General features: G+C 39.6%; 1 protein-coding gene across 1 annotated transcript in view; it reads left to right on the top strand.

Moving 5' to 3' along the window:
• Nucleotides 1–11367, top strand: part of LOC120339460 (dual adapter for phosphotyrosine and 3-phosphotyrosine and 3-phosphoinositide-like) — an 88133-nt gene extending 76766 nt beyond the window's left edge. Inside the window, exons 2-6 of the mRNA XM_039407590.2 lie at nucleotides 5365–5634; nucleotides 6556–6740; nucleotides 8786–8900; nucleotides 9956–10100; nucleotides 11145–11367. Of these exons, the coding sequence (XP_039263524.2) occupies nucleotides 5407–5634; nucleotides 6556–6740; nucleotides 8786–8900; nucleotides 9956–10100; nucleotides 11145–11266 (795 nt within the window). The 5' untranslated portion in view covers nucleotides 5365–5406 and the 3' untranslated portion in view covers nucleotides 11267–11367. The remainder of the gene's footprint in view (nucleotides 1–5364; nucleotides 5635–6555; nucleotides 6741–8785; nucleotides 8901–9955; nucleotides 10101–11144) is intronic.
• Nucleotides 11368–19388: the final 8021 nt, after the last annotated feature.

The following is a 19388-nucleotide window of genomic DNA, read 5'->3' as shown; positions in this document are numbered from 1 at the left end:
AATTCTATCACGCAGTATTGCTAGTTATGTAATGTCTAGCAAGTCACGAGATAAAGCCACGCCCACTCAGGTAATATGGTTTTTGGGTGATTAGGAGCACTTGGAATCGGTTTTCGGGCAAAGTGATCCATAAATATCAAAGGGACTAATTAATAGAATATATTACCACCCCAACTTTGGGGATTCCCCTACCCCGTAACGGTCCAGTGACTTCGGAACGTTGCGCTTAAGAATTGAGATATTGAGAAAAAAAAATACATAGGTAGGTTGGGAAAAATTGGTTTAATACTTTTTTCAAGGAATTTTTTGGCTCCCGTGCCTCCTTCACGGTCTAGTGATTTTGGCCTTTTGCCGGCTTTTGAGAGGTCCTATCGAGAATCTAAAGGCATGGGCATGATCAGAAAAATTATTTCAATCACGTATCAGCGAAATTTTTTTTCCAGTAGCCTTCAGTTACGGTCCAGTGAGTTTAGGCCATATCTCGAGAACGGTAATAGATAGGGGTCTCGTTTTCGGGTTATAGAAGGCAGTTGGAGTCTAGTTTATGCCTATGAAATTTCGTCACGATCGAGTGATCACAGACCTCAAAATTGATAAAAACAGACTAAAATTCAAAAACTAAAAATCGACATTGCGACAAACTATCTAATTAGCATAACAACCCTAATACTTTTTTGTCGCACTGTCGAAAATTCAACAACTAAAAGTCGACATTGCGACAAACTATATAATTTGCACAACAACCCTAATCTGGTATGAAAAATTGACATTGTGACATTCTTGGACGGAAATTTCGACAGTGCTACAAAATTGTCGCAATGTCGATATTGCAATCAGGAAAGTTAGAATTTTCGACAATGCGACCTAATTTGGTATTAACCGTCTATACGGAGAAAACTGTGTATGTCAGGGGGGGGGGGGGGGGGGGGCGATGGCGGCCAGAGCGTCACGGGCATACCCGGCCTGGGCCGAACCGACCTATTGTGCGCCCGCGGCCCCCCTCGTCGTGTGCCGCAGGCAGACGTCTACCCTGGATGCTATCCGCCGTCTTTTCCCACTCGCGACGGTAGTTGCAACAGAAACCAGAAGCCAGCGGCCATGTAGATTAGGTGTTAGGTGTTCTTTCGCAGTATACTGTGTCTGGCTATGAGACGGCTTAATTAATCATATTACAAACAGCGTCTGGTCGTCCGATTATCTGCCCATGTCTGGTAGAGACTACTCAAATAACCCAATTTCGCGAAATAGTTCGTACCAAGATGGAAATAATTGACAAAAACGAAAAAATAAGGTTTCCCAGATTAACGATTGCCAAAAGGTTACTATTGAACACAATTCGAGTAATGAATCGTTTTGCTAAAATTATTGTGGATGTGGTGGTTTTTACTTAATTAATATTGCCTGGAACAAATCGTTCTTCTCCGCAACTAACATATACCTAATGTTCAGTCTTAAAGATAAGTCGCTCAAAGACTTTTGAATATATATATTTACGGTTGCTATGGTGGCGAATATTTCAAATCTTCTCAGCAAATTCGGCGCTCAGCTACACAACTGAAGCCTTGTCTTACCGACACCGAAACGCAATATTGAGCATTATATGTTGTCAATAGTAGTATTTGAAATTTTGTTTGAAAACTCTTCAAACCTGTTGATTTCTGTGCTGAAGATTTTTATTTATTCAAATTCTATCACGCAGTATTGCTAGTGTAGCGAGGCCTTGTTTATGAGAAATATTCTATAAGACTTAAGTATAATCTGGATACTCTGTTATTATCCAACCAATAATTTACTGGCCGTTTTCCTTTAATTTTGTTTGTCTAAGGCGGGGGTTTGAAACCTTCAATACAGGAGGGCCGGATGAAAATAACCGGGTGAGACCGCGAGCCGCTCCCTTATTTAACATAGGCTTTCTAGTAGTTGTAGGCCCAAAAATTTCGGTTATTGATCTTATGACATGCGTTGTTTGCACAATTTAGCTACCTAGACATAGATAAAATATTGAACCCAGGTATAGGCTTTGCGACGCAAAGATATTGGAATATCGAGCACGTGCCAGATTAAACTAAATCAAAAACTCGTTTCGCGGGTCGCACACCATTCAAAATTGGCTATTCTACGCGGGTCGCACAACTTCCCCTTGTGGGCTGCATTTGGCCCGCGGGCCGCAGGTTGCACACCCCTGATCTAAGGTTAGGTATATGATATTTTCCCATCACTGAGTTACCGATCTCTTTTCGCTCATTTTGTTTATATTAGGTTTAATAAATTAGAAGGTTCTGTTATTGCACGAAGATTGATTTTAGATCTGTATATCTTGTAGTATTGAAATAAAAGTTAGGGCAGTGTTCTATCCTGTTATTTCCCCACTACTACGTCTGACCATGTTTATTATGGGTAAGATTAGGATAAGCCGGGTTTAAACAGAGAAACAGATTTGAGCTGAGTGTTCGCAATATTTCACATGTTTCTCACGATGTTTTAAAAAGTAAACGCTGACATTACGTGTATAGTCTGATTGTGACGGTGGTGAATCAGCTGACTGCCCTTTCCCACCAATGTGTTCGTCTGAGCATTGCGTGCGTTTGATTTCATACGTGTGCGTTTGTTGATGATTTAATTAATAATACGAACACTTCACTCTTACTTGACCTTTAATTTATTTGTTCCTATGTATAACAACATCTATAATTTGATTATCCCACTAAGTATTTTTGAAGTTAGGTTTGAGGAGCTTGATTGTTAGAAACTCGTCCTGGGCAGCAGAAAAGTCTGGCACGCAACTGGTGATAAGCCGACTTATCCAATCCGTATCTTACTTATCTTATCCGAAGATAAACAGACTACGAGATCAATATTTCAGGTGTAGTGCGTTATCAGAATAACATCCAGACCTTAAAGTTATTTTGAATCAGAGCTAGGTCCAGGCCAAGTGAAGAAAGGGTCGGTAATTCATTAATAATCTGCGACTTGAAACGGTCAATTAAAACAGCTCGGGGGTAAACAGTTCCGCAATGCGATGTTCTCGAAAACAATCATAGGAATGAAATTACGAAGCCCGGTGGTTATGCGGTTTATCGCTATGTATCCGCTCAAATGCGGTGTTATATCGGTATATTCCCTGTAGAAATGCATCAAATTTATCGGTATAAAATATAAACACGGTAGAATACCTCATTTTTTTGGTTTATCGGCGAATTACGGTTTCTCGTCCTCTCGTAAGGTTATATGTTGGAAACAGTAATATTCAACCATTTCTTCCAGATGCATGAATTTGATGGCAGAGGAGTCATTCTTCACGCAGATATTTATGCTCCGCTCGATTTGAACCCATGCAGAATAACCACGGTGCCGTCGTTAACTGTTAAGGATGTTCAACATGCATGAGTCACCTCATGACGTCAGAGTGAAACGGCGCAAACTACATAAACGATGCGGACCTATTTGTAGTCCTGGGTTTTCCGAAGGAAGGCTCAATGTTTTTAGAGACGCGAGCTTATCAGTGGTTCTCAACTGCAGACAGTTAGCGTTGAATTAAATTGACTCACGGACCGGTAACACAGGATTGAAATGATCCGAACATGAATGTGTTTCCGACGTTTCGAGTTTTTATTCAGAAAACTCCATCAGGGCATGATATCGTAAATATATAGAGCAGAGTGTGCCTTCCCTATCATGTCCTGATGAAGTTTTTCTTAATAGAAATTCGAAACGTCGGCAAATTAAATCGTTTTTCTAACACCGTTTGTGCTTTATTCATCATTGACATAAATATACACGGTGACCATCATGCGCTATTGAACGTAAATACGAACGGATACTGTTGATGCTGTTAAACGTACAAATCTGAGCCCAGACATATTGAAAATGAGTTTCCGTTGACTCGGTTCGTGAGAACTTCTGCCCCGTTTTCCCCAAAAATAATACGAGGACTTATTTGAATTTATTTGAAAAAAAAAAAACACTAGGGCTATTTGGAGGGATGTTTTTGTTTTCATTTATCAAAAACAAAATTACAAAGTGGAGAATTACGAGATTTTTAAATATACGAAATATGAAAACCGATATCCATTTACTTATAAATAACACGTTTGATTTGAAAAAAAAACTTCTAAACACAGATTATTTAAAATGATCATATCATTATCCTATGTAATGTCTAGCAAGTCACGAGATTCATATATTTCAATGAAGATTTCACTTAACTGAATTTTCTTGCTCGAATGGGTCAAAAATATTTTGCGCAATTGACTAGATCTTATTTTAAAGGGAGGGCTGATATTGAAATTGTTTTTAAAATCCAGGCTAGGTCTTATTTTCAAGCCAGGGAAATCCTGGTATGGGCGGTCCGAGATTTTCTATATTTATATCGGCAAAGAGGAAAGATCCCAAGACGGGTTAGTCATATAACAAACCTTGGTCTCTCGTCCGGTTATCAGTGCACGTGGGGATGGTTGACCAGTTACTGGTTTTCATTTTTCTCAAAGGTACCAATGAAATGCCGATATTTACTGAAACCATATAGAACAGTGGTTCTCAGGCGGTGGGGAGCGCTCCATGATGGGGGCGTAGACAATTTTTAAGAGGGCGTGAAGCTAATTAAAAATAAAACTTTTTGTTAGATTTGATCTTGCCCGACTTATTTCGGATATTTACAAAAAGTTTTTTATTGTTTAGAGATTGCGATTCCACGTATTTTCAAGGTGTTTTTTGAATAAAACATACTTCCGCCTCCGCCTTCCGATCTCTTTTTTGTAGCATATTGTTAGCTGGTTATATTTGAGGTGGGCGCGAGACTTGACAAATTCAAGAAAAGGAGGCCTAAAAAGGTTTGAGAACCACTAATACATAATTATCGCAGTGAATTAAGCGCTACTAACCACTCGAGTTTTGAAGCATTCAAGACTCAACAGGAAACAATTAAGCTATGAGCGGATAAGCTATAATTTAGTGCAATGGTTCTCAAACTCCCATTATTCGCGCCTACTTTCAATACTTGTAGCCGCTGATTTTATATTAAAAAAAAAATTGTTTTGATTATGATGCGTTTTCATCAGTTATTTTATGCGACATTTATGAAAAGTCAACAAACAAAATCGAAAATATAAATGCATTCCAGTTAAGCACAGAATTGAAGAGCAGTAAATTTTCATTAACTTATCTGCGAATGGTACTTACTAGTGAAACAATTTATTCGCCCCCTCCCCTTAAAAAAAAACTTCACCCTGGCCCCCGGCGAAGGCAAAGGCTCAGTTTGAGAAACCATGGTGTTGTGATTTCCACGCAACTGCAAGTCTTGGGAAAAGCTTGAAAAATATTTTTTTTCTGGTGTGAAGCGTAATTCTATGGTATTATTTTGAACAGCTAACTTGAATAGAAATGTTATAACAGTACGTCTTCAGCATAATGACATCATCACTAATTAGCGATATGGACAACCGCACTGAGGAGCAGGAACTTTCTGCGATTGAGCATCTACCATGGTACCATGGCAACCTGACTCGACATCTTACGGAAGCCTTACTCATGCTGAACGGTGTCGAAGGGAGCTACCTTATGCGGGATTCGAACCCAAGTGGAAAGGAATACTGCATCAGTGTGAGAGGAAAGGATGCGATCAAACATTTCAAACTGGTGAGTTGTCTTGAGAAATTTTCCGCGGAGTTTTCAGATTATCGTAAAACTGGAGTCGGACTCCAGAATTTATATTCATATATGCCAGGAGTGGGCAAGGTTTATGCACCGGGGGCCAGAAATGTTGCCCATCTAGACTGGCGGACCATGTAAGTGTGACGTAGGAAAGTTAAATTTTATGAACACTATTTAGAGTGTAATAAAGGTAAAATTGAAAAACAATAAGCCCCTTGCCAAAACTCAATTTAATTGCAATCTCAACAAATACATTGAGCTATTTTTAACTCAAACCTCAAAGTTTGGTTTTAGTTTCGTTGTGGCAGCATCAGACGAGCCAGATTGAATTACCCAACGGGCCAGGTTTGGCCCGCGGGCCTTAGTTTGCCCATGACAGATCTATACCTTTCTGTACGCGGGTATTGGAATGTCAGTAGTTGTTTCCAACTGTGCTCTTTCCATTTTAAGTTTAGAGCGTTACTTTGCGTTTCTTAGTGCCTTCATTCGACTAAAATTTAGTTTAACAAAAACTTCTGCTTTGTGGGAATAACTTTTCCCCAGCTGTTTTCCCGGATGTGTGGACTTGAACCGTATGTCGCAAAAGACCACTGATGCGGTCACATCTTTTTTATGCATGTTTGCTCAAAGCAAGGTCTCGAGCTTTTAATTAAAAGTTGAAAGAGTCCCGATAGAAGAGTTGCAAGTTTGCTCAAAGCAAGGTTCTGAGCCCTCAAGTGAAGGTTAAAAATGTACTGATATGAGAGTTTTCTCGAGGAAAGTACCCGAACCTTAAATAAAGATGGAAATGTGTGCGGGAGATACAAGCATGGTATCATGGGGGCTTTACGTAGCCACTGAGAAACTAAGATCTATACATACCATTATAACAGAGATATAGATATAACTCCACACTTTTATTTCCAGGAGAGAGATGGGTCGATGTATTCGTTTGGCATATCTGAGTTTGATTCGTTAGAACATCTGATGATCCACTTCGCAAACCAACCGATCCTCTGCAGCAACTCAGGAACGATGGGTCAGAACTTCGAATTCGGAACTCTTGTGACGCTGAAATATCCCTATCCTTCTCATGTTGAGGAGCCTGACACGTAAGCTAGTTTTTTTTTGGTAATTCGTCCGCGCAAGGCGCAAGATAAGCATTGACAAATGAAAAGATATTCTGCTCCTTGGAAATTTGCGATTTTGGCCAGTTGTTTTATATAATCAGTGATTTATTTTTCCACCATGCCAAAGTACACTTTATGAATAAACAATAAAAAAAAATGATACTTCAGATTGAAAGGAGGCGCGATACCCCATTACTGGTCATCGAGCAGCGACACCCGTGCTTCAAGTCTAACAGTATAGTCAAAATAGGTTGAGGCGTTATGGTTACCCAGCAGACCTCCGATCCAAAAGACGTTCATTCACGCCTTTCTCTACGAACAAGACTCCGTACCAGGGGCCGGCATTTTTGTCTAAAAATAAAAGATTTGAATTCGAATTACGATCTGGTGTGGGAAACGGACGAGATGCCGGGATTGAGAACTTTTAACGGCTCAATTTGAATATTCTGTTTTCCGGTATTCCTCGTGTATTCAATCTTTCTCTTCATTAATGAGTGGATTGATGTGCAAACATCGACAAGACCTTTTTCCCTAGTCGAAGTGTGTCTGAGTCGGATTTACGAACACGTGTAAATATTCTTAGAGCAAGGGTCAGCAAACTTTTGTCGTTCGCGGGCCAAAATTAAAGATTGCAAGTCATTGGCGGGCCGCACTTGTTTTTAGAAAGTTAAAATCTGAGCAAATGGCCAATGAATTACATTTTCCACACAGATTTCAGTTAAATTTTAAGCAGCACGCGAAGACTGATCATTTTCTGCGCCATTAAACCATTTGCACTAAGCATCAACTTTCTCTGCCATTCGTCTAATTATAATAAATTATAGGCTCATCCAAGGAATGAATGTGAATTATATACTTGTTGGGTTATGATATAATTTAGTGCCTCAAAACAAATTCTGTTACGTGAAGAATATAATCGTCAATACAGTTGTTCTGTTAATATAATTCAGTGATTATATTATTCTGCGGGCCGGGTATTGCCAGCGGGCCGTGGTTTGCCGACCCCTGGCTTAGAGGTTGAAGATTTTGCATGCCTCTCATCACGCGTTCAAATTATATGCTCGCCATCTCACCCGAGGTGTAATAAATTTGGCATTGCTGAATCGGAAATATTGTGAGCCTACGAAATAGTAGCTACTTATACATTGCTCTATATTAGTGAATGCTCCACAGGGCCTTGTTCAAAGTCGTGGAGTTTCAACTGAAAATATAACGAGATAGCGATCAGAGACTGCCGACTTATCGATCTAGTGGCTGTATCTTTCGCTCTGACTCAATAGCGACACCGCGTGACCCATCCCTAATTGATTAATAACTAATAACGCTAATTATACGACATAATTTATCCAAAATCAATAGGCTCCTGGTCCGAGATATGATATATGCACATGCAAAATTTGGAGCAGATTCAACCTCACTTGCGTGAGAATCGCGTAACATACGAAAATGTCTAACAGACAGACAAATAAACAAATACCTATCGACATACTTACCGATCAAGATCGATAAGTAATGACTAGTGAACGCCAAATGTGCTGCTGTCAGTATTCAACCTTTTTCGCTAACATTTTATAGGACATACTCACGGCTTGTATAAACTTCCACTGAAACCTAACATTATGTAAGAATGTCGTTGGAAGGACGGGCCTGTTTGGCATAGTCTAACCCTACATATTTATTATACCGGGTAAGAGGAGAGCCAATAAGGCGGATTGTCGTATGGCAAACCACGGCCTTCGTGCAGACACCAGTCCATTGAATTAGTTAGCCATTTGTTTTGTATTCAGATGCATGAACTTGATCATAGTTGATATCGCAACCGACAAGGGGTTACGTGAACCACCCTACGGCGGCGATGAGTCCAGCAATCCTCTCACATAACTATCCCCGCATATGATTCGAACCTGCGAACCCGCGCATGGTAACCAGAGGTTTTGTGGCGAGCGTATTCCTAACGCTTAGCATAATGCGCCACACCGCCAAGCCGATCTGGCAACTATTGTTCCTAAATAATATTCATTTTTAAGATTCGATGAAATCAGAATGCATTCAACCATGTCGCTCGATGCCGACAATGCAGCGCTCAAAATGAGAACGAAAGCTACGCCGATTGCAACGAAGGCTGGATACCTTACTAAGCAGGTATGAGCTAATAACTAAGTAGGCCTGTGAATCGTTTGAAAATTGTTGTCATTGCTTTTCACTTCAAGTAATGAAGAGGGGCCTGATTTCAGGGCGTAGCCAGGGGTTGGTTTTGGGGGTCGGGACAACCCTTTTGAAATGTAAAAAAATATAAAAGTATCTTTCTGTGTCCTACATAGCCATTTTTCGTTGCTTGAAACGCATTTTAGACCCTCAAGACTCTTGAAAACACACGTTTCCGGCGTTCGGCCCGATCTGCTAGCTGTTTCGATCTAACTTGGAAATAAGAAATTTCAGACCCCCCCCCCCCCATTTGAAAATTTCTGGCTACGCCTCTGCCCGATTTCAACACACATTGGGAGGTTTTGAAAGAAAATTACCATTTTTTTAAACTCAGATATTTGATGCAGTTCTTTCAACAATTGGGCGTAAATAAACAGAAATTGGGGTGACCATATTTATCATTTGGTGTTACTCGGGGGGTATGCTATTATACAGCCTAATCCACTGGTTCTCAACCAGCGGAGCATGACCCACTTCTAGGCCACAGGAACATTCCCTATTGAAACTTGTTAGAGTTATTAGTAAATTAGCTAATCTGTAATTTTAGTAGCAATGAATGAGATGCTGATTTTGCTACTGAGTGGTAATCCTCGTTTCAATTATTAAAAGGAGGAGTTTTTCTTTACAAAAATAATTTTTATTTTTCCTTTAGTTTCACCCTTGCATGAGAAAGCTAATGAGCCGCAGAATTTTTTGTACAAAAGTAGCCCACGAAAGAAAAAAGGTTGAGAACCACTGGCCCAATCTATCCCTATTCCTGATGAATAAACCTTGGTTATATATGAACGGTGGCATATCGAGGTAGACGTCGCGCTTAAGTAGCCATGACCTATGATGCTGAGGCTATTCCTCTAATGAAATAAACATACATAAAGTATCTAACCCTCAGAAATAATAAACCAATTGCCGTACGAACCTGACTCGCCGCCTATAAAACGTTCAATTGTGTAGTGCTGCTTCACCATCATTAAAACTCATTCCTAATTCTACAGGGAGGAACTGTGAAAACCTGGAAGCAAAGATGGTTTGTTTGTATCAAAAACCAGCTGAGTTATTTCGAAGAGAGAACGGATGAGAAGCCGATCAACACGATTGATTTGAGTGAGTGCAACGAATGCTACAAGACAGATGTACCAGGTATGCGTGTGGTTAAATGTCTCTGAATAGGCTCTTGTGCAAGAAACGGTTCTAGGAAAATTCGCCTCAGAAAATTTTGCAGCATGAGCATTTTGCTGTAAAACAAGTATTTGTGATAAAACAGTTAGGTCACTTTTTATTTAAATATGATTCGTTATTTAGGAGCATAAAACGCTTGTTCGACGATTTTTCATGAGGCGAATTTTCCTACGCTGCAAAATTTCCTTCGGTAAAATTTTCTGCAGCGAGTATTCCTGCTGTGGGATTTCTATTCGTAGTATATTCTGCCATCAGTTACAAACAGTAATATATTACAACGCTACTTTATTGCGAAAGCCAAAGCAAAATTAATATTCGTAGTAGACAAGCTCAAACAATATGATTCAATATCGCCGTCTAGTGGCGATAAAATGTATCACATAAAAATGTATAACACTATTTCAACTCTAATTTGAAGCTTGAAATAATATTACTTCCAATTTATCCTTGGACTCCACAAGAGAACTTGATTTACAGGTCGGTTTGGGTGTATTATTTGGGCTAGTTAGTGATCTAGCTATATTCCAGTGTTGGTTGTAACCCCCGAGTCATTGGTAATCCGATTCGAGTCAATCACCGTGTCGAGTCACACCGGTAGTTAGTTGATAACGAGACATGCCACTTAGATGGCTCGTGTCACTTGACAGGGTAGGATTACATAAATATATCGGGGGAGAGGAAAAGCAATAGGACGTCTTAACCATACGGCGAACCACACCCTCATCCTCCGGTTACTATATAATGTCGGGTATGGAATTAGTTAGTTATTTGTTTTCGGGAAGCATGGACTTGGTGGTGGAGGAAGCCGTAACCGACCAGCGGTTACGTGAACCACCCTACGACGGCGAGGAGTCCAGCAATCCTCTCGCACATAATCATCCGCACAGGATTCAAACCAAAGCAGGGTAATCAGGAGTGCAGTGGCGAGCCGAGTTCCATGTCCGTTGATAAATTTTGATTTTCGTCTAACTCATGTCTCACTGCTAAATTCTTGCTGATGTTTAGGTAAGAGCTACTGCTTCTCCCTCAACTTCCGAGATCGGACTTGGATATTCAGTGCACAGTGTGAGAGCGATTTGGACGACTGGGTCACCCTGCTAACGTGGAAGCTAAATCGCAAAGATTGATGGGTTTACGACACTTATACGCAGAAAACTTCTTCGCAATATTTTACTTTTTGCTTCTGTAGCAATACACTGTCCAATTAAATTACACTGTCAGTGAGAAACGTTTTATTTTTTGTTGAACGTTGAGTAAATAAGTGGAATTCTTCTGTGGAGTCGAGATCAAATTTTCAAACTGTCCACAGTAGGTGTCAAAGTCAAATTATAAACTTGCTGGAGTCGGAAGTCTGAATAGTCTTCAAGTAAAAAACAATTTGACTAGAAAAATAAAGTAACATAAAACACATTAAACGGAGTAGGTGGTAGTAATACGGCAACTTACCTGACCGGGGCAACGTCGCAATGCAAACCAGCAATACCAAATGTTGATGGTAACATCTATAGTTTTTAATTTTTGCGCTCCCGTAGTATGTGCACCAAGATGGCGGACATAAAAACGTAGTATATGTAACAGGTTAGGGCATAATTTTATTCTAATTTTCTTTATTTAAGTTACATTGCGTGTTCGTGGACTAGCCAAGTGACTCCTGTGCGAATTATACCTGAAATTATGGCCTAATCCTAACCTGGTACACATACAACGTTCCGGTGTCCCTCATCTTGGTACTATAATTCGTGCCACAAAGTCATCCGTCACATTGTACTAGGTCCTCGAATATCTGAATTTAAGGTTTGATGGAAACAGTTGCAATCTTACCAGTAATACAGTTAGACAAAGTGTGAAAGAAATAGAGACCGTGGTTGAATGTTTGTCTATGATAACAGACTGTCTTTGATGGCAGAATATTCCGCATTAAGTGTTTTCTCCAAAAATAGTAGCTCAAGTGAAAGCGTTAAAACAAAATATCCGAAGGGCGAAGGTGGGAAAGATAAGTATAAGTAAATTAGTTTTAACCGGGACGCTGTTGGGCAACATACAGATCAGTCTAGGCCAGGGTGGTCCAAGGTTGTCAGCTCCGCGGGCCACAAAATTATTTTTGCATTGTTCGCGGGCCACAATAGTGCCAAGCAGTGGCGGCGCGTCAATAGGGCCAACCGGGGCAATGCCCCGGTTGTTTTTTCGGTATAATAAAAAATATTCGAAAAATACCTCAATATCGGTTGCACAGATTGTCTACACTAGCCATATTCTCCCGACATGGTTCATTTTTCGCTCGCAAAGCCTTCGCCGAACGTCGACGGGGCGACGCCGATTTTGCCCCGGTTGCTCATTGTATATCGTATTCTCTCTTTTATCTTCCACTCGCCGCATTTGTCTCGTTTGTTTTCTGTTTCTTTTACTAAATCATCGGGGCTAGCCCCGAAATTATGACGACACAATGCCGACGTTTCTTACAACAACGTGTTGACATGTTCACGCATTCCTTCTCGTTCGTTGGTTGCTTGAAGAGTTGATAGTTTCCTCGCCTTCGTTTTTGTCGCTTGTTTCGCTATTTGAATCAGTTAGAGACCTTTAGTCCATTTGCTTTCGATTTTCCACATTCCTTTTGAGCTCCTCACTTCTTTCCGGCTTCGCATTTCTCAGCCTTAGACCTCATAATTAATAAGGTTGATGCACTTCTTCGCACTCCGTTTTCGCAGCTGCCGCTAGAACAAAAATTAGAGGTACAACGTCTTGGGCCTTATCAACCAAAAAATTGTTCACTAGAACAATCCCATGACGGAGGTAAGCGTCGGCGTACATTCTGCGCAGAAACTTGGTATAAAAAACACGAATGGTTGTGTTACAGCGAGGACAAAAATGCACTTTTTTGTTTTTATTGCCTACTATTTGCTACCGCCCGTGACTCACGTTGGTGTAAATTTGGTTTTAGAGATCTTAAACATCTTTCCGAGCGTGCCAGGGATCATCAATCTTCTATGGAGCAACTGGACAATGCAGTAAAATACCGAACATTCGGAAATGTTAATATTGCAGCACAGTTGGATGAAGGACGCGCGGTTTCTATTCGTCGGCACAACCAAAACGTCGAGAAAAACCGCCATGTTCTCGGTCGATTGATAGATGTTTTGAAGTTCATTGGTTGTCACGAGCTGTCCCTCCGTGGGCACGATGAACGGGCTGGATCTTCTAATAGAGGGGTATTTTTGAGTATGGTGGAATACACCGCATCCCTAGATACAGTATTGAGAGATCATCTTGATGCCGCAACTGTTTCGAAAGGGACATCTAAGGATATCCAAAATGATTTATTTGCTCGACTCAATGTATAAAATTTATTTACAACATTTGGCTCTGGAAATTGAGAATTGCCAGTTCCTTTCGATTCAGTCTGACGAGACAACTGACATCACGTGCGTTTCCCAACTGGCTGTGATTTTTCGGTTTGTGAAAGATGGTAAACCTACCGAGAGATTTCACAGCTTTGTACCAATCGTTGATCGCACGGCTTGCGGGATATCGGCTGTACTGAGGCTGTTCAGAGCTCTCCGGTTTGGGACGAACGCTCTGTGAGGGAGGCGGCAGGTCTAAAGCGTCTGCTAGAAGATGGTGAGTTTTCATTTTTTCTCGCTTTTTTCTCCACAATATTCTATCACGTGGATGTATTATACGGCGCATTGCAGTCAAGGCTAATGGATGGAGCGTCTGTGCAGTCGTGTTTTTCAGACTTCTGCGATGCTGTATCTCGTATCCGGGAAACAATAAAATACGACGACACATGGAGTGCTTCTTTACGCCGCGGGCAAACAACGCAGCGTTTGATTTTGTCTGCAAAGGAATGCTGCGACATTCTGGTGAATCAAATAGGCGATCGTCTGCGCACTGAACACCTTGCCGCGTTCTCTTTGATGAACCCCAAAAATTTTTCAAAATTTGCACGTCAATTTCCCATCCATTTGTTGGCTACTGTCTCCAAATTTTACCCCATGATAAACGTGGGTAAATTGGAAAATGAATTGCGATGTATATACACCAATCAAACTTTTTTGAACATCACATAAACTTGCGCGCTCTATGGGTTCCTCATAGATAACACTCTAGTAACTACCTTTGCGGCGTCTACAAAATTTCTGGACATCATTTGCCGACGCAGAGCGAACATTCAGCACGCTGAAGCGTAATAAAAACGTATCTCAGAAACACAATGAAGCAAGATTAAATTCCTTGGCTGTTTTATCCATTCACAGAGACGTTATTTCTGGGATGCATTACTTTAATCAGCGCGTTATTGAGCATTTTGCTTCCAAAAACCGCGGCGTGTTGCATATATGTTCAAGCAGTAGAAGTCTAGAAGCATATATATCTATGAGTGAGCGGCGCATGTCCTTATCTTTGCATTACCTTTCCTTCCTTCATAGTAACGTTTTAAACCTTATTTTAAGTTTTGTCTGCTTTCCCGAAGTTTCTGATAATTTGTCATTGTATTTATCTGGGTAAATATTGCCTTTCCTTTTGAAAGAGGTTTCAAAATAAACTATGTCTATATTTATTAATCCCTTGACTTGGACCGGTTTTAAAGACACTTTCTTATCGTTAAAAATTGTCGCTTTTGCCGATTGGTTGTTACCGATGGAATGGTTTTTATACTCATAAAATGATGGGAGAACTTACAGCGCTCATCCTGTCTCCGTAGATGGGGGTGACTTGGTCCCGCAGTAGCTTGCCCCGGTTGTCAAAATGACCACGCGCCGCCACTGGTGCCAAGAATAGGTAAACAGTGCAATACAAAACAAATACTTTTCTTGTGCAAACACATTGATCAGTTTATGTCATTTATCAATCTAACCCAGCGTTTCCCAATCTTTTTTGGTCGCGGACTATTTTCTCACTGGCGAAAACCTCTGCGGACTCAAGGTGCGTTTATTGCAACCGTACTCTGTGTGAAGAAGCAATAAAACCAAACACAACAGAATTTTAAAGAATTTCAACAATGGCCTATTCTGTCGCACAATATTCAATCCATGACAACGATGAGAATTTGAAATGTCTTCCTATTTTAATTTAATTGTGTTCATGGTAACTCGCGGTTGCGTCGGCTTACCACAAGATGAAGCATTACTTCTTTAATTAAAATGCCACGGCAATCAGCGAACATAATAATGTGAAAATATATTGCCCGACTGGACTAGTAACCGAACGAGAGGCCGTGGTTCGCCATATGATTAATCCGTCTTATCGGCTTTCCTCTCCCGGGGATAAATATGTAAAATCCTATCCTATTATATTTAGTTTTGATACATATTTTATGTGATCTTGCAAATTTGTTATCGGCGTTAGAAAAAATCCTACTATCTAAATTCTAACGTAAATCGTAACTAGGCTGATAGTTGAGTTTCGCAAAAACGTTTGCGGCCACAATGAATTTCTGGCTCGTTGCGGACTCATTCAAACGCTCCGCGGACTCATTCGAGACCGCGGACTCGGGTGGGGAAACACTGATCTAACCCATGCAGAAGCCACCAAAAAGACTTGCAAAAAAAAAATGCAAAAAAAATTCTATATACAGGGTGTCCAAAAAGTTCCGCCCGATTTCATATCATTACCAATCGCAAATTTGAATAAATTTGGTTGTATGATAAATGGGGACTACGACATTCAACATCTATAACATCCAATTAGAAACAGCTTGACTATAAATCTTTTTCAAAATTATATAAAAATAACATTTGATTACAATTCAATTATTTTGTCACCGACACAACTTGCGACATATTAAGCAAGCATTGCGGTATTTCCCATCCCACATACAGTTAAAATCTGTTTGAATTCTTCAGCTTTCTTTTTAAACTCATGTCCACAAAAGGACTGCACATTGATTGATTACCATATGTGAGGTACAGAATGGTAATTACTAATTTTTCCGACATATAAGCAGCATATTTTGTAAACTGTTTTAGGTTGGTTGCGAAAAACACCCGGCATGAATCACATTGTTAGGCCATAACATTTAGTTATCGGCATAGCCAGTAGTGGGATTCAGCCGGTCTGCACCGGTTCTATAAAACCGTCTCGCAAAATTTTATGAGATCAGCGAACCGGTTAGCATTACTGGTTTCTGTCAATGTTCTGTCTGTAACAAAACCGGCTAAAAAAAATAACCTTTGTGAAGGAACCGGCTGACAAAAAAGTTGAATCCCACCACTGGGCATAACCAACCGAAGCTAATAGAATCAGCATTCGATATTTAGTTTTCTATGACGCCAAAATTGTTAGCATATATTCCCGACCAAAACGATAGAAAGCCATATAACAATTTAGACTGCCATGCACATAATTCGACTTCGCTAGTTGCCTCAGCGAGCCATAACACTAATTACTTCAGGACTTTAGTGATGTAACAATCAGTCACAAAAATTTCTGGTTAATTTTATGACAGAACAACACGGAATGCGATTTTCTGATTACTCTTACATCTCAGGCTTACAGATACTTACAATTAACACTTACACAGAAAGTAAGATTCCAAAATACTCTATTCTATCTATAAAATTATGTAAAACGCTGTTAATCATATGCCTCATTGTACAAGTTACAAAGAGTTTGCAAGCAACTAGGGCATAACAAAAACTTCAATAATTTATATGTCCATACGGTGAGCAATTACAGAATTTTCAAAATGCAGACTAAAGCGACAAGAATTTGGGACGGTATATGTACCTTTCTATTGAAATTGGAAGGAATCAAGCAATACCAGTGTGACACAAGCATCCCAAGTGTGAGATTACCATGACATGACAAGTATAGGACAAACAGGACAAGTATTGTGCAAGCAATACAATTGTGTGACAAGCAGTGTTGGTGAGCTGGCTTAAAATCGGTATGTCTTCAGCTCCAACTCCGGAGCAAGAGTATATTCAAGCTTCCCGGTTAATAAGTCGCTTTTTTAGAACCAATTTTTTGGCCCGGTTTGGGATGGGTGTGTCTTATTGGGCGACTACATAATACAAAAATTAAATCACATTTGTAAATAAGTATGTAACACAAATTTCACATAGTAAAATACTTTTGAACAATAGAAGTGCAATATGAGTGCTATTCTATAAAGTATAAACTACAGTTGATGCAAGACAGAAAACGTGAAACGCAACAATCGTTGTACATGGAATTTTGAAACACTCAAAAATAAACACCTGCCTATTAAAAGTAGTTTGAATTAGGTATTCGACGACGCCAAAGGTGTAAGATGATATTTATGACGTCATTATTAATGCTGTACTTGCTCGACTTGACATTACTTGCTTACGCTCTCTCTTACCTGTACTGCATGCTGTTGGAAGCTGTGATCTATGACGTCTATGTTATATCCATATTATACTCAAGCATCCAGAACAGTTGTGTGTTTACCCACAAACAAACATGGTGTCAGAATCAGGATTGATTTAAAGTTGCTTGAAGAATTCTAAAAATCGCGTCAGTGAGCAATCAATTTAAAGATGGCTGATCGTCATTGAACAGACCAGATCCTCTGATTTTTTATGCAGATAACTTGAGAATATTCGTTCGTGAATATTATATTTTCATAGGCGCACTGCACAGTGATAAAACTGACAGAGCTGAAAGTTGCATATTACTCAATATAATTGGGAAAGGGGGCAGAGAAAAAGAAGAATCTTTTACATATGAGGCAGCTGAAGGTGTCGTTCCTGCTGAGTCTCGTGATGATCCAGAATGCCTGAAGAAAAAATTTGCTGAAATATGCCTACCCAAGTCAAACATAGGACTAACAAGACATCACTTCAACACAAGAGAACAGATGTCGGGTGAATCTATACAATCCTTTGTTGTAGACTTGAAAATCAAAGCCAAGTCTTGCGAATTCGGGGATCTCAAAGATGAGTTGATTAAAGACAGAATTTTGACTGGCATTTATGCGAAGGCAATTGCTAAAAGAAGCTAATCTTACATTGAAAAAATCTCTTGATATATGTGTGATACATGAACTTACAAATGAGAGAATGAAATCCCTATTGATGAATGCAACGAAAGAAGTTGATTCTGTATCGCCTCATAAAAGATACACACGCTATAGTCCAAAATTTAGACCTAACAAATTCGCAATGAACAATAGAACATTTCGTGCAAATAATGACGATTTCTATAAGCCTAATAGTCATTTTCAGAGCGCGTTTAAATTTAATGCTGCTTGCCAGTATTGTGGTTTAAATCATGCTAAATCACGTGATTCTTGTCAAGCATTTGGCAAGAAATGTAATTTTTGACACAAAATGAACCATTTTCAATGAATGTGCTTTTTTAAACGTGGTCAATCAAAAGAATGTCATAGATCTTCATGACAATCAAAACCAGACCCCAGTTCATGAGTTCAATGACATGTATAATGCTGATCATTTTTACGGAATACTAATCGTGATGGAGCATTTGCTGGTTTATATAACAACATGTCAAACTCAAAATTGATACTGATGGTAAATGCAATATCTTGCCATTGCAATCTTTGAATTGTGTCAGATCTAATGAAAAGATTGACAAGAGAAATCCTGCATTTTTGATTGGTTATGGGTCTAGTAATAGAGTTCCTACAATGTCTTGATCTATCATTGCACCTTTTCCTGTTCTACGCTTCGATATAGCATCTATTTTAGGTGACCTAGGTTTGACGTAACTTACCTAGAAAGGTGTGCACGAGCTTCTTCCAAACCATCAAGAATAGCAAGCTGAAGGGTATGTACTGTACAACTCATGTGTTTAATTGTATAAACAGTCGTTATGCTGTTCACAGCACTAAGTAAAGCTTCATCTGAATCACCTACATTTCCTCTATCTTCATTCAAATCATCGTTTGGCTCAACCTCGTCCCCACTTATAACTGCATTGAGTTTCTCCATTGTTTTGTCATGTTAGAGGCATTATCTGTCACAATCGCTGATACATGTTCTTTACTAATTTCAAACTCTATGAGAACTTCCTCAACAAATTTTTGAATGAATTCACTTGTATGTTGAGCTTGTATATTCCGCACTGATAATGTACGGACGGCTATTTCATTTTTATAATCCACAAATTAAACATTTATAGCGAAATAGTTGGTTCCCTGTCTAGTACAAGCGTCCATTTTCAAAAAACAAAATTTCCCATGTAATATATCCTTCAACACTATTTTTTGACACTGGGTTTTCTTCACCACCATATCTCTTATATCATGTCTCTCCGGCGATACTCTCA

Source organism: Styela clava, chromosome 9, assembly GCF_964204865.1.
Source record: "Styela clava chromosome 9, kaStyClav1.hap1.2, whole genome shotgun sequence".
In the NCBI taxonomy this organism is placed as follows: Eukaryota; Metazoa; Chordata; class Ascidiacea; order Stolidobranchia; family Styelidae; genus Styela; species Styela clava.
The sequence above is the reverse complement of the archived record's forward strand: the minus strand, read 5'-3'. Positions and strand labels throughout refer to the sequence as shown.